Here is a 12,568-nt window from a genome sequence, read left to right as displayed (position 1 = left end):
AGCACAAAGTTCAAATACTAATGTACAAAGAGCTCAATTTTAAGAATTATCAGCTGTAGATCAGTGCTCATGCAGTAACTCTACAATGGAAAGACCAGAAAACAGAATTTATGCCCAGTGTAAGAAAAAAGCAATTGTTAGAAAACAGCTAACTGCTGTACACTACAAACAGAAGGAGCCACACTTACAGTGACCAAGCCAAGGCCCCAGACTCTGGCAAAACACATCTCAACGTACTCAGAGCTCAAGCACAGCACACAGCACCCAGGGCTAGAGAAGTGGACTCCAGTTAAGTGGGTAGTTAAGGACACGTGCCATCGATGGGTGGCCAACGCCAGCTGTCAGCAGGTCTTGGTCCCACACAAGCAGCCACAGACAGCACATAAGGAAATAAACATGGCTGTGTTCCAATGAGTCTTTATTTATGGACACTCCAATCTGAATTTCATAGGACTTTCATGTAGCATGAAATGTGATTTTTAAAACCACTTAGAAACACAGAGACCATCCTTAGCTCACAGGCCACACAAAACAAATGGTGGGGCTGGATCTCAAGTACACAGTCACTTTCTACCCTCTGCTCTAAGTATTTTTTGACATTTATTTGCTGGCATAGACATAGTGTCTACTTCCTTATTACGTGAGATCAATAAGATACAATTTGCTTAAGGCTTTGTCTAAACTGCTGGTGTATAAATTTTTAAGACAAAAAATTTAAAATGATTTGTATGTTAAAATTAAATGCTAAAGAAACAAATTGGCCAAGTTTCATTTATTTCTTGACGCAACATCTATACAGCTCACACACGCAGCAGGACGCGCACCTTGGCTTCACAACAGCACCAGGCTGCACTTCCGGTTATAATACAGCAGGGGCAAGGTGGCTGGAAAAATGTACATTTATACACTTCATAAGTTAAAGGTGGCCACACTATGACCTAGGGTAGCAAAGGCAAGACTTGGACCCACTGCCTGGACCACTTGTGTCTGGCCTATTAAAAATGTACCCAGTCATTAAAAATGGCCAGTTGGGGAATAGGCCATGTATAAAATATGTCATGTAAAATTTACCCATTAACCTTTTTAAAAAATAATATTTAGACATTAAACCTTTGACCAACTTGTCATGTGGATATACATTATGGCAGCGAGAAGCACACTTGCTGTACTTCAGCAACCTGGCTAATTTTTTTTTTTTTTTTTTTTTTGTAAACCATAACATTTTTGTGAAAACAGCCAAATTAAATCTCTTCTTTATACATCTGTTAGGTTATTTCCAGGTCACTCCCCAACCCCAAAAACCAGTCTGACACTTGCTGACATGTTTAATTCGAACCTCTATTTGTAGTTTCTAAAACGCTGATCTGCAGACCCAGTCTGGCTACAGGTACACCAACCATGAAGACACAGGCTGTTTCCGCCATCCCGAGGAGAGGATCCATTTCTGACAGTCTCTAAAAATACTCATCTGCCCGTCCTGGGACCTGGGTTTTGCTCTCCTGTGTGCATGTCCACACACTACCTGTTGCAAGCCCTCTTTTTCTTGGACTTTTCCAGGGCTTTGTCCATTGTTTTCTCGTTCTCCCCGCGACATTTGGGGCAGTACCACTTGCCCTTCGGTTTATGGTTGAGTCCCACACAAGAGAAGTGGAACCACTCGATGGGGCACTCGTCGTTGTCACAGCCGATCATCTCTCCATAGGAGACCTGATTGCACAGACAGTACGTGGGCTCGTTGGGGTCGATGGGAAGGTCTGCGGGAGAGGCTTCCCTCTCTGCTTTGGCCTTGGAGCGTTTCTTCTTCTTTGAGGTTTTTGCTTTCTTCTCCTTGGGTGTTCCTGAGGTGATGTCGTCGTGGTCGTGATTATTAGACGCGTTCTCTCGGTTCTCGTTGTTTCGCTGTCTCCGGGACCGCTTGTTGTTGGGCTTGTCCGCCTGAGTGATTGTCTCACTCTTCGACTTGTCCTGGCCGGCCTTGCCGCTGCTGCCAGTGCTGTCACTGATGTCCTGGTGTGCCTCGAAGAGCTCCACGTGGCTGTCCACCTGCCTGGTGCGGTTCTCCACCAGCTCCACCATCTGACTCACGATCTGGATCTTCTCATCGCCCAGCTCCTGGCTGCGGATCAGGGCCCTCTGGATGCAGTGCAGCACCCGCCTCTTCTGCGTGCCGTCCGTCTCACGCTTGAACTTCTCATAGTAGTCATCCAATTCTTTCAGGATCTCTATAGACAAACACAGTCTGTGTTACACACTCACAGCAAACTGGTAAAGAAACCCAATACCAACTATGTAAGCTTTTGGTCTAATTCTCTTATTTCTAATCTAAAAAAAACACAAGGGGCAGAAACAGCGAAGGCCAAGTTTCCCCGTGTGAAACCCTTGCCATGAGTGAGCCGTGTTCCCAGTTAGTGAAATTGAGGTGATAGAATAAAAGGTTCCAGTTAGGGAAGTGCTTGCAGCCTGAACTTTTTCTTCCCCCGTCAATCATATGTCCACAGCTTCTGTTGAAATATCTTGGAATAACTTAAAAGCTTCGATTCTGTACTTCTTTGTGTTTGGGTACTGCTCTCCACCTTATCTGAGACAGAGCTCCAGGGACCTTCTTATCTCCACTCCCCAGCTGGGGTCACAGGCACTTTTTACCTGTATTCTGGGCATCTGAGGTCAGGTCTCCCTACCCCTTGCATTTGAACATCTCAATGTCTGGAATGCTCTACAGAAGGCATGTAGACTTAGATGATGGTGCCCTATGGTTTAAAGACTACGGTTAAAACAGAGGCCCGCTGTGTATCTGTCCCTTATGACCACTCTAGCATGCTGTTCTCTATTACTGAAAACAAGAATGCTCTAGTCACAAGACAACCTTGCTTTAAAACAAAAACGACAGTTTTGACTTTACAAATACTTTCATCTACTGCTTACAATATTAAACAATCAAACAAACAAGCAAAAAACAGTCTCTCTGTGTATCCCTGGCTGTCCTGGAACCTACAGAGATCCGCCTGCCTCTGTCTCCGAGTACTCAATAATACCATTTTGAGAACTAAACCCTAGTATCAAATTAAAGCCTTCCTAGGAAGGCTAAAAATAAGCCTGTATGCTTATAAAATGTCATTTGGCAAATGTAATTAGACAATTTCCAAGAAATAAAAACTGCTAAGTAATCTAATTGAAATCAAAGAATTCAGCTCACAATTTCAGGACCCAAGACACTGCAGCAGAAGCCCAGTGTGAGACCAGCCTGGGTTACACACTTAGACCCAGTTTAAAAAACAACTAGCTTTTCCTTTGCAGACAGGGTCTCTGGAGGCTTGGGTGTTTTCATGGTTTGGCTTTGTGGTAACCCATGCCACAGCCTAAGGAGGGGTTTCTGCTTAAGGTGGAATGACATCAATATTACTTTACAAGAAGTGCTGCAGACTGCCCTCATCCACCAGCCCTGCACATGAAATTTACCAAGCAGCCCAAGGCATAGACAAGTGCCAAGCCCACCTCTGTGTGCGTATTTATGTGAGTACGTGAATCTCTGTGTCAGATTAAGGCTGATAACAAGAAAGCATGGGATGGGTGGGCGGCTGTAAAAGCTGACAGAAGGGAAACCTATGAAGTGGGTGGCTTGAAACAGTGTAGTGCTTAAAGACCACAAAGGATCTCACGCCAAAGATGTCAAAGACTGCTTCAAATGCCAGAAATGAACAAATAAGATCACTGGTCATTTTTAAAATAAATATGATTATTGTTCTTGAGACCTTTTGGCCATTTCTTTTTCTTCTTTTTTTTTTTTTTCTTTGAGACAGGTTTCTCTGTGTAGCTTTGCGCCTTTCCTGGATCTCGCTCTGTAGACCAGGTTGGCCTTGAACTCACAGAGATCCGCCTGGCTCTGCCTCCCGAGTGCTGGGATTAAAGGTGTGCGCCACCACCACCCGGCCCTTTGGCCATTCTTAATGCAACCACTGAAAATGCTTTTAACTAGGGCACTTGTGTGGACAGGCTGGAAGTCAGAGCAGTATCTAGAAAATTACCACCCCACCCTGCTCTGTTGTCTCCTGACAGTTTGAGGTCAGCAGACCTCTTTTGAATTCCACACCACTGTGGTTTATACAGGCCAGGCAGGGCCACATATGGAGACCCTGTCTTAAAACAAATAAAAATAACAACAAAAATCCTACTGGACAACAACACAGGGCTGACTCTGAATGTCTCAACAGGTAAGGCCATGTCCAGGTTCTGGAGGTATTCCAGGAAGAACCACACAAGAGGATGAATAGTCCCAGTCTCTAAAGAGGTAAGTCAACTGATCTGACTTATGGAGGGTAGCCCCAAACATTCGGTTTTTAGGGTATGATGGCACATACCTTAAATTCCAGAGGCAGAGGAAAAAGCGAAATCTACAAGAGTTCCAGGTCAGCCAAGGCTACACAGTGAGACCTTAGCAAAAAAAAAAAAAAAAAAAAAAAGAACGATGAACAAACCAACCAACCAGCGTGGGTACCATGCTATACAAACATGCTGTACAATCAAAGCTGGCCTTGAACTGCTTGCTGATCTTGCCGCCACTGGGATTGCAGGCATGTGTCACCACGCCCAGCCAATAAGATAATACTGGTGGTATTTTGTAGAAGAGCAATTCTATCCATTGCTAAGTTAAATTTAAATGTAAACAAATGCTTTTTTCAGCTTTAGGTGAGGCGTGTGGTGAAAAATTCCATTAAAAATTACCACGAAGTCACCGTGGGACCCACAGTAGCAGACTCCTAATTACCCTAAGCAGAGTATTCTAGCAACAAAACCACAGCTCGGCTTCGGACTGCTGCTGGACCACCATAAAGTACCGGGGACGATAAAGGTGGTGAATAAATCAGTACCATTTAGTCTGTCCAATTACCAAAAAGGCATTTAACTTACATAAGACAGCAATTAAGTTTTTAATGAGGCATTGCTTCCAACGGGATATGATTATAACATTCGAAAAATAACTCAGGCAACAAACTCCATTTACAACGAGCAAGCCACAGTCTCTTCTTCCAGATTCTTGCTTCAGACACCTGAAGCACTAGGCGACCGTCAAAAAGCTCAACCTGCAACAGTAGTTCTGAGCAAAGACTTATTCCAAAGCCGGCCCGACATACAAGCCCGTAGGGGCCGCGTCGGCGGGGCTCCAGGTGGACAGCGCCCGGACACGGCGACCCGCAGTCCCGACCGGGGTGCTCCCAGTTCACTCACGCCTCCCGGAAATGCGAGAAGCGGCCAGAGCTGCCCGCGCGGCGCCAGAGCGGCCAAGGCGATCGCAGCGGCCTCCCGGGAGCCGACGCCGCCATGGCCCCGCGGCCGGAAAGCGACTGCGACGCCTCCAGCCTATGAGACTCGCGGAGCGCGCTCCGCCCCGCCCCGAGGCCTATGTGAATCGAAGACACTGAGGGCGGGGACCAGCAGTGAGCCCAATCAAACCGCAGGACCCGCGAGGATGGCCCGCCCCAGCAGCGGCAGGAGCCAATCCAAGGCCAGAGGACGGGCGACCCGAAGACATTCAAATCAACTCGCCTCCTCCCTCCGCCCGGCCCTCTTCCACAGAGAGAATAGCAGGCAGCGGAAACACAGACTGGAGCGCGTCCCCCCGAACAAGGCCCGCCTCCATGCGGCCGGCCCCCCCAATGACTGCTCAGCACACTGATAAGGACATTCCACGGAGGATGTTACGACCAATCACAGGGCCGCAGAGGCGGAACGCTCCGCAGTATGTTAATGACTCCCCTATAAACGGAGCTGCGAAGCTGCAACTCGGATAGAGCGCGCAGGGGCGCTTTCCCCGGCAGGTCTAGCTGTGTGGGTCTGAACGGCGGCCCTCCACCTCCCCCAACTCTTCCGTTTCCCTGCTGCGCAGTTCTGTAAACAAGAGTAAACTCCGAGCGGCCATCCACGTTCTAAACAGAGCCCCCTGGCCTCGCAGCAAAGTTTCCCCAACAACCAACAGTACCCGGCGGGCACGCAGGCTCCGCCTCTTCGCCACTCGGGGCAGCCCGGGTCTCCGGGAGGACTGACTGCAGGTCCCTCACCTGCCCCGTCCCTGTCCGGTCGGAGCCCAGCTCGCGCCCACCGAGCGCAGCACACTCGTGCACCTAGTCGGCTGCGAGCCTCCCTTCCACCCTCTTCCTCCGCAAGACACACCGCGCCGGCGCCCCTCACGGTCGGCCCGGAGCCGCGTCCAGAGCCAAGGGAGGGCCCCGGCAAGGCAGGGCCTGGGCGATCGCGCGACCCCGGGCCGGGACTGCCCAGGACTTTATGTAACACTTAGATCCAGGACCGGGCGGGGGGCGGCGACACTCCGGACCGGCACTCAGGTCCGCGGGAGCCCGGCCCGCAGCCGTCCCTCCAGCCGAGCGCCCGCGCCCTGCGGCCGCGGCGTCCGTACAGCAAGCGCTCCAGCTCGCGCAGCGGCCCGCGCCCCCTCCCCGAGGACGCGGCCGAGCCCCGCGCCCCCTCCCCCGCAGCACCGCCTCATCACTTCACTACAAAGAGCGCTTTGGTCGCGCAGCCTTGCAGCCAGCCGTTCGCGCTCCTTCCTCCTCCGTGTCCCGGGGCTCGGCACACAAGGACCTCGGCGTTATCAAAGGCGCTCCAGACCTTTTGTTCCTAGCCCTCCGAGGACGCTACCGGGAGCTCCGGCTCCAGCAGGACCAGCCAGCCCCGTCGCCGGGACCCAGGGATGGACGCGGCCGCCCCCGCCCATCCATCACCCGCCGTACCTTGGTATTTGGCGTCGATCTCCCGCATCAGCGAGACGTTCCTCTGCAGGTCGAAAGGCAGTGACTCGATTGAGTCCAGGTAATCCTCCACATAGTTCACCAGGTGGATCTGCTCCCCGTTGGCAGGACTCAACATGGTTCACCCCGGAGGTCCCCGGCGACTCGGCGGCTTTCCGCTTCCTCCACCCCCCGCCCCCCTCAAACAGCACTGCAAAATGCAAAGCTCTCGCCCTCCCGCGCCCCCCCCGCCACTTCGGCCGGGCCGGCCGGCGGCTACATCGGGCGCCCGCCGCGCCGCCTCCGGGGCCGCGGGGACCCCGGCGCCTGCAGGCGCGGGCCGCGGCGGCCGAGGCTCTGGCGCACGCCCCGCCGGCGGGCCGTGCAGGCCCCCTCCCGGGCGCCGGGCGGCGCGGGGGGCCGTGCGTACGAGCGCGCACACACCCAAAGGGGGCCGGCCACCGCCGCCCACCCGCCACCAGCGTGGAGAGCGGAGAGAGCGGGGCCGGCAGCGGGAAGGGCGCGCTCCACCGCCCGCCTCGCCGCACTTGTCCAACGTGGAAAACCCAAATACCAGTTTCAAACACTTGGGAAACATTCAGCCCCGCGCGCAGCGCGCATGCGCCTCGCCACCCCCCCTCCCGGAGGCGGCCCCGCCCCCACCGCATTCACGCCCCTCACCGTCCCGGGCCAGGGGGCGGCGGGCCGCGAGGCCGGCCCGCGCGGGGGCGTGGCCTGTCACTGTCGCTGGGGGCCGGGGTCGCGGAGGGGGCAGCAGCAGGGCCGCCGGGGCAGGGGCGGCCGGCGACGCGAAACTTTACTAGGAGTTTGCTACTCGGTGGCGGACCTACTGGGCGGAGCCGCTCGCCGGCCAGGAACGGCGGGGTGGTGGCCTGCTCCTCTAAGGACTCTCCGTGGCCGGGCGAGCCTCCAGACCGCCGCTTTCGAGACCCGACTACACGGAGAAGAGCCACCATCCTGCGGGCTCACTGCATTCCCCCGCCTCCTAGCACGGTATAAATAGGGCCCCCGAACAGAACTGGCAACGGCCACAGCCAATCCCCTTGCGGCTCTTACCTCTGCGGCCAATCGGGACGAGGAGGAGGTGTGGTGGGGCCGGCAACGCCTCCCGCACTCCCTAGTACTAGAGAGCTGTTCTTCGCGAGGAGCCCCGAGCGGGCGGGTCCAAGGGAGGCGGAAGTGGGCGCGCATGCGCAGGTCTCTGGCACTGGCTGCGGACCCGCGCGGGAGGGCATCGAGCGAGGCGCGGAGGGACCACCACTCCCAGCATCCTCGGCGGCCGTCCGCGCCTGCGCCGTCCGCCCCCGCCGTCCCTTTGTGTCGCCTCTCGGAGCTGAGTTTGGAATGGCCTGGAGACAAAGGGGGCCCCCGAGGGGTGCTGCTCCCGGTTCAGCTCGGAAATCTGCGGAGGGCGGGCTGGCGGGAGCAGCGCCCAGATCTTAGCCCTTCCCCTGCCGCACCTGAGGCTGCCCGTGTCCTCATCATACTGAGGAGCCTGCCTGCACCCGGGCGCACGCCCGTAGGTTCCCGCAGCCTTCGGCTCCCCATCCCGCCCTTCCCCCACAGTCCCGGATTTAGGGCTTTCTGAAAAGCCCGGGCAGAACAAGTGGTTGCCTAGGCGACGGGCCCCGGAGGTCCCGCCCCCTTCCGGCCTAGGCACCGCCCTGGGGCGGGGCCTGGCCTGTGGTCGCAAAATTCGCGCCTTTGCATGGCTGCGTTCCGTTCTGTGAGTCTCAGGGCCTCGGTCTTGCTCTGGGCGGCGCTACCGGGTCCGCTGCTGTGGCCTCGTGTGCCGAACGCTTGATGACCGCTCTCCGCCTCGCCTGCTGGAACGTCGCCGAGGCGCCAGGTCTGCTCACTGTCTTCCGCCACCTCCGGTTTGCATGGTGTTGTATTTCAGCCTCTGGGCTTCATCCTCCAGCAGAACAGGACTCACCACTTCAGACCTAGAAGGTGTAGTTTGAAAGAATTTGGAACGGCTCGAGAGACACGGTGACATCCTAACCGCCTCGGCACGCGTGAAAGTACTCTGCAACCCCGTGACATCTACGTTTCCAATGCAGTATATCTACAATAGAGTACTGCGGGGGGCGGGGCGGAGCTCCTGGCAGCGGTCGGCCACAGGAGTGTCAGTGCAGCAAGAGACGTTCAGTTCAGCTGTTTTGCGAGCGGGGTCGTTCAGACTGGGACGTTGGTGTGGGGCTGGCTGCACCTTGACTCGCAGGGCGTGCAAATTTCTGTAGGCGAACGTTCGCTTGGATGACATCCTGTGGTGGTTTTTACTAACTGATCCAACGGCTTTCAGTCCTAGCCAAAAACAGGAGAATGGAGTTTCACTTAATTGCTGGAAGAAAAAATAATTGCCCACTACTCTGCACTACTCTGCACAAAAGCCTAACAATATGACTTGGGAACACGACGTGGAATAAACTGTGGAGAGGGGTACAGAACTGGAAATGAGAAGTGGAGCCTTTTCCTCAGAGGTCATAGAAGCAGTTTAAGGGCACAATAGCAATTAAGAGACAGATATTTTAATCTCAGGGCCATGAATGAACAATATTTATCTGGGTTTAATAAAGATTAGGTAAAACTGACCCTTTCCAAAGATAACCAAGCTGGAGTTTGAACCTGGTTACCTTTGAAAGTCACAATACTCTCAATCCATTCTGCTGTTCATTGAGTCCATAGATACACAAACCCAAAGGCATCTTATTCAGTTGACCAGGATTATGTCACAAGTGCTACTGCATGCTAACTACAATGTTTTATGTTCTGAGAATTCTGAGTATGTTCACCTCTTTGGGGTAAAAATGTTTTATTCTTTTAGTTGGCTTTATAAAGTGGCTTTCCGGGCAAGCTCAGAAGACCAATAGATAAAACATAGTTAACTATACTCAGGCATTTTAAGTATACTGTATAGAAAATCAAAGGCTGGGAACATGGCAGTTAACCTGAGTTCAAGCCCCTGAATCCACATGGTGGAGAGATTGAACTCAGTCTGGAGAGTTGGTCCTCAGGCCCCCACATGAACACGTTATCCCTTGTGCCCTCCATCTGCATACACACTAAATTAATAAATGCGATCTTTAAGAAAACCGCTTCCTGTAAAACAGAGACAAGCAATGAACATGAGCCAGAAAGAGAATCTGGGAAGATGTGTGTTTGAGAGGCTCCTTGAGTCCCTGGTTGGAGGTGTTCCCTGGGTGAGGTTCCTGGGACATAGGGCACCCTCCTGCTAAATGTCAATTTCCCTTTCTCACTTCAGCTAGCCTGAGCTTAGCATCCATTGCCAGCCCAAGCCTCTGGACATGTACAACCTTTTCAGTTTTCATGAGAAACAAACCTGGGGACGGCAGGATGGCTCAGCCAGAAAAGGCGCTTGCCATCAATCCTGACGACCTGAGTTCACTCCCTGTGACCCCACATGGTGGAAAAAAACTCCCCCAAGCTGTCTTCGGACCACCACACTTTCTGTGGCATACACATACATATACAAATAAGTGTAATTTATTTATTTATTTATTTTAAAGCTGGGGACCGAACCCAGGGCCTTGTGCTTGCAAGGCAAGCACTCTACCACTGAGCTAAATCCCCAACCCCATGTAATTTTTTTTTTTAAGGGAGGCGACTTAAGAGGAACAGGAGTCTTTCTGAGGTATATTCTGATAAATTGTCCTGGTTGCTTTCACTTCACCTAAATAATCTGTGTGTGCTTAGGAATTCAGTACACACGAGGATTGTACATTTAACTGTCAGTACAGAGTGGGTTATATTTATCATTTTCTTTTTTGAGACAGGTTAATATTGTACTTCAGGCTGGACCAGAACTCACAGTGAGGCCCAGACTGGTCTCAAACTCCTGAAGAGCCTCAGATTCAGCCTCCTGAGTGCTAGGATTACAGGCGTGAGCCACCACACACATCCCACAAACATTTGAATGACCCTCAGAAGGCTTAACAAGGAGCAGGCTTGCTGCCAGTTGAGGTACAGTGAGTGCATGAGAGACTGCCTTCCAGCAGACAGAGAACGCTATTGTTAGTTTTGAAACTGATTTCCTCTGGCCAATCGAAACATGCCAGCTGTCCGAAATCATGGAAAGGTTGGCTCTCGGTATTCCTAGAATTGCTTTTTAAATGTCTGCTCCAGCTCTTAGTTCTGCATTCCAGCCTTTGGTTTCTGGGTTTTGGCAGGCACGTATAGGAATAAAAGCTTTCTCTAGCTGTATTTTACTACCTGCACGGGAAGAGTTTCAAGGGACTTTCTCAGGCCAAGCTCTTTGGTGAATTTGCAAGATATGGCAAGGAAGTCAAACCAGTTTACAGGTAAGTATCAGGGAGTGGTGACCCCCACTTGTAATCCCCAAACTGGGGGAGCCTGAGGCAGGAGGATTTTCGAGCCAAGTAAGCTAGTAAGACTTACATAGTGTGCCTTTAATCCTAGCACTAAAGGCCGATCTCTGTGGGTTTGAGGCCAGCCTGGGCTACAGGGTGAGTTCCGGAACAGGCTCCAAAGCTACAGAGAAACCCTGTCTCGAACCCCCCCCCCCCCCAATAAAAGATTTACATAGTGACAGCTTGGACTACTGAGTGAAACTGAGCGGGGCAGGTGGGGAAAGAGAATGCACATTGCTATAGAAAGGAGACAAATGCACACACATACGCAATGACAAGATGTCCTGTAGGCTGTGAGGAAGAAGGGAGAATAACACTCCAGGAGAACTTGGGACGTTTGGAGACCATGAATGACTACCCTAATGCAGGACAGTCTATAGTACATGGCTGTTTAGCTTCAAGCAGCCTGTGAGAGTCCAGAATCTTCAGGGAAAAGTACTCTAGGCACACGGCTACATAATCATTTGCTTTTCCAGAGAGCACCAAAGAGTGAGACCAAAAGAGCCGAGGCCGCTCAGTGTCGTAAGGACTGAGCAAGCAAGGGGACATGACAGTTATCGGGAGATGGGTGGTAACTTTCTTTTTCTTTTTTGAGACAGGGCTCCTGCATCCCCTTCCAGAAAGCTCTGGTTACAGATGGACACCACCAGTTTGACTCTAAACAAATTTTTAACCATTTGTTCTTATGTGTATGGGTATTTCGCCTGCATGTCTGTCTGTGGACTACATGTGTGTAGTGCCTGCTGAGTCCAGAGGAGGCATTGGATGGACCCTCTGGAACTGGAATTACAGACTATTGAGTAGCCCTGTGGGTGCTGGGACTCAAACCCGGGGCCTCTGGAAGAGCAGCCATCTCTCCAGCAGACATTTCCAGTTACACACACTCGAGGGAAGTGTCATTTCCTGGCGTTGTTCTTTCGTCCTAAGCCCACGCGACAGTGTGAAGTACACGAATACTGTGTGTACTGGAGCACAGACATGTCTGGGGATGTAGTGTTGGACTACACGTGCTGAGGGTGGCTAGGTGCATACTTGCAGATATGCTGTGTGTACGCTGGGGTACAGTGTGTGTGAAGGCACACATCGGTGTGTTTGCAGACATGATGAGTGCACGCTGGGGTGTATAGTGTTTCTGGAGTAGGCAGTGTGTTGGAGTGCCGGGTTGAGGTCACGTCCTGTGCACGCTTGGGTGCACACCAGGTCCCAGCGGCAGGCATAACGATGTACACCGAGACGGATCTACCCACAAGGACGGGCTGTGAGAGGAGAGCCCTGTTTCTGCGGCCATCACGCTATCATTATGCCGCTACACTGTGCAGGGTTCACCACCAGACTCCAGCCAGCAAGTATTCGCTTCCGGGAGTGGGCGGAGCCCTGTGACACCATGGGCGTGGATTCTGGACCGCTGGGCGGGGC

General features: G+C 52.6%; 1 protein-coding gene across 3 annotated transcripts; it reads right to left on the bottom strand.

Annotated features, from left to right (window-relative positions):
• Window positions 1-401: 401 nt before the first annotated feature.
• On the bottom strand, window positions 402-7,839 carry Ing1 (inhibitor of growth family member 1). Of its 3 annotated transcripts, none has more exons than XM_036166654.1 (2): window positions 7,818-7,839; window positions 402-2,222 (listed from the first exon to the last, which is right to left on the bottom strand). In XM_036166654.1, exon 2 carries the CDS (start codon window positions 2,074-2,076, stop codon window positions 1,519-1,521), a length of 558 nt encoding a protein of 185 aa, XP_036022547.1. In that variant the 5' UTR covers window positions 2,077-2,222; window positions 7,818-7,839; the 3' UTR covers window positions 402-1,518. The 3 variants fall into 3 exon arrangements, with proteins under 3 accessions (XP_036022547.1, XP_036022546.1, XP_036022545.1); XM_036166653.1 differs by lacking the exon at window positions 7,818-7,839 and adding an exon at window positions 7,592-7,699; XM_036166652.1 differs by lacking the exon at window positions 7,818-7,839 and adding an exon at window positions 6,744-6,944.
• Window positions 7,840-12,568: the final 4,729 nt, after the last annotated feature.

Source organism: Onychomys torridus, chromosome 17 (genome assembly GCF_903995425.1).
Source record: "Onychomys torridus chromosome 17, mOncTor1.1, whole genome shotgun sequence".
NCBI classification, from domain to species: Eukaryota; Metazoa; Chordata; class Mammalia; order Rodentia; family Cricetidae; genus Onychomys; species Onychomys torridus.
The sequence above is the reverse complement of the archived record's forward strand: the minus strand, read 5'-3'. Positions and strand labels throughout refer to the sequence as shown.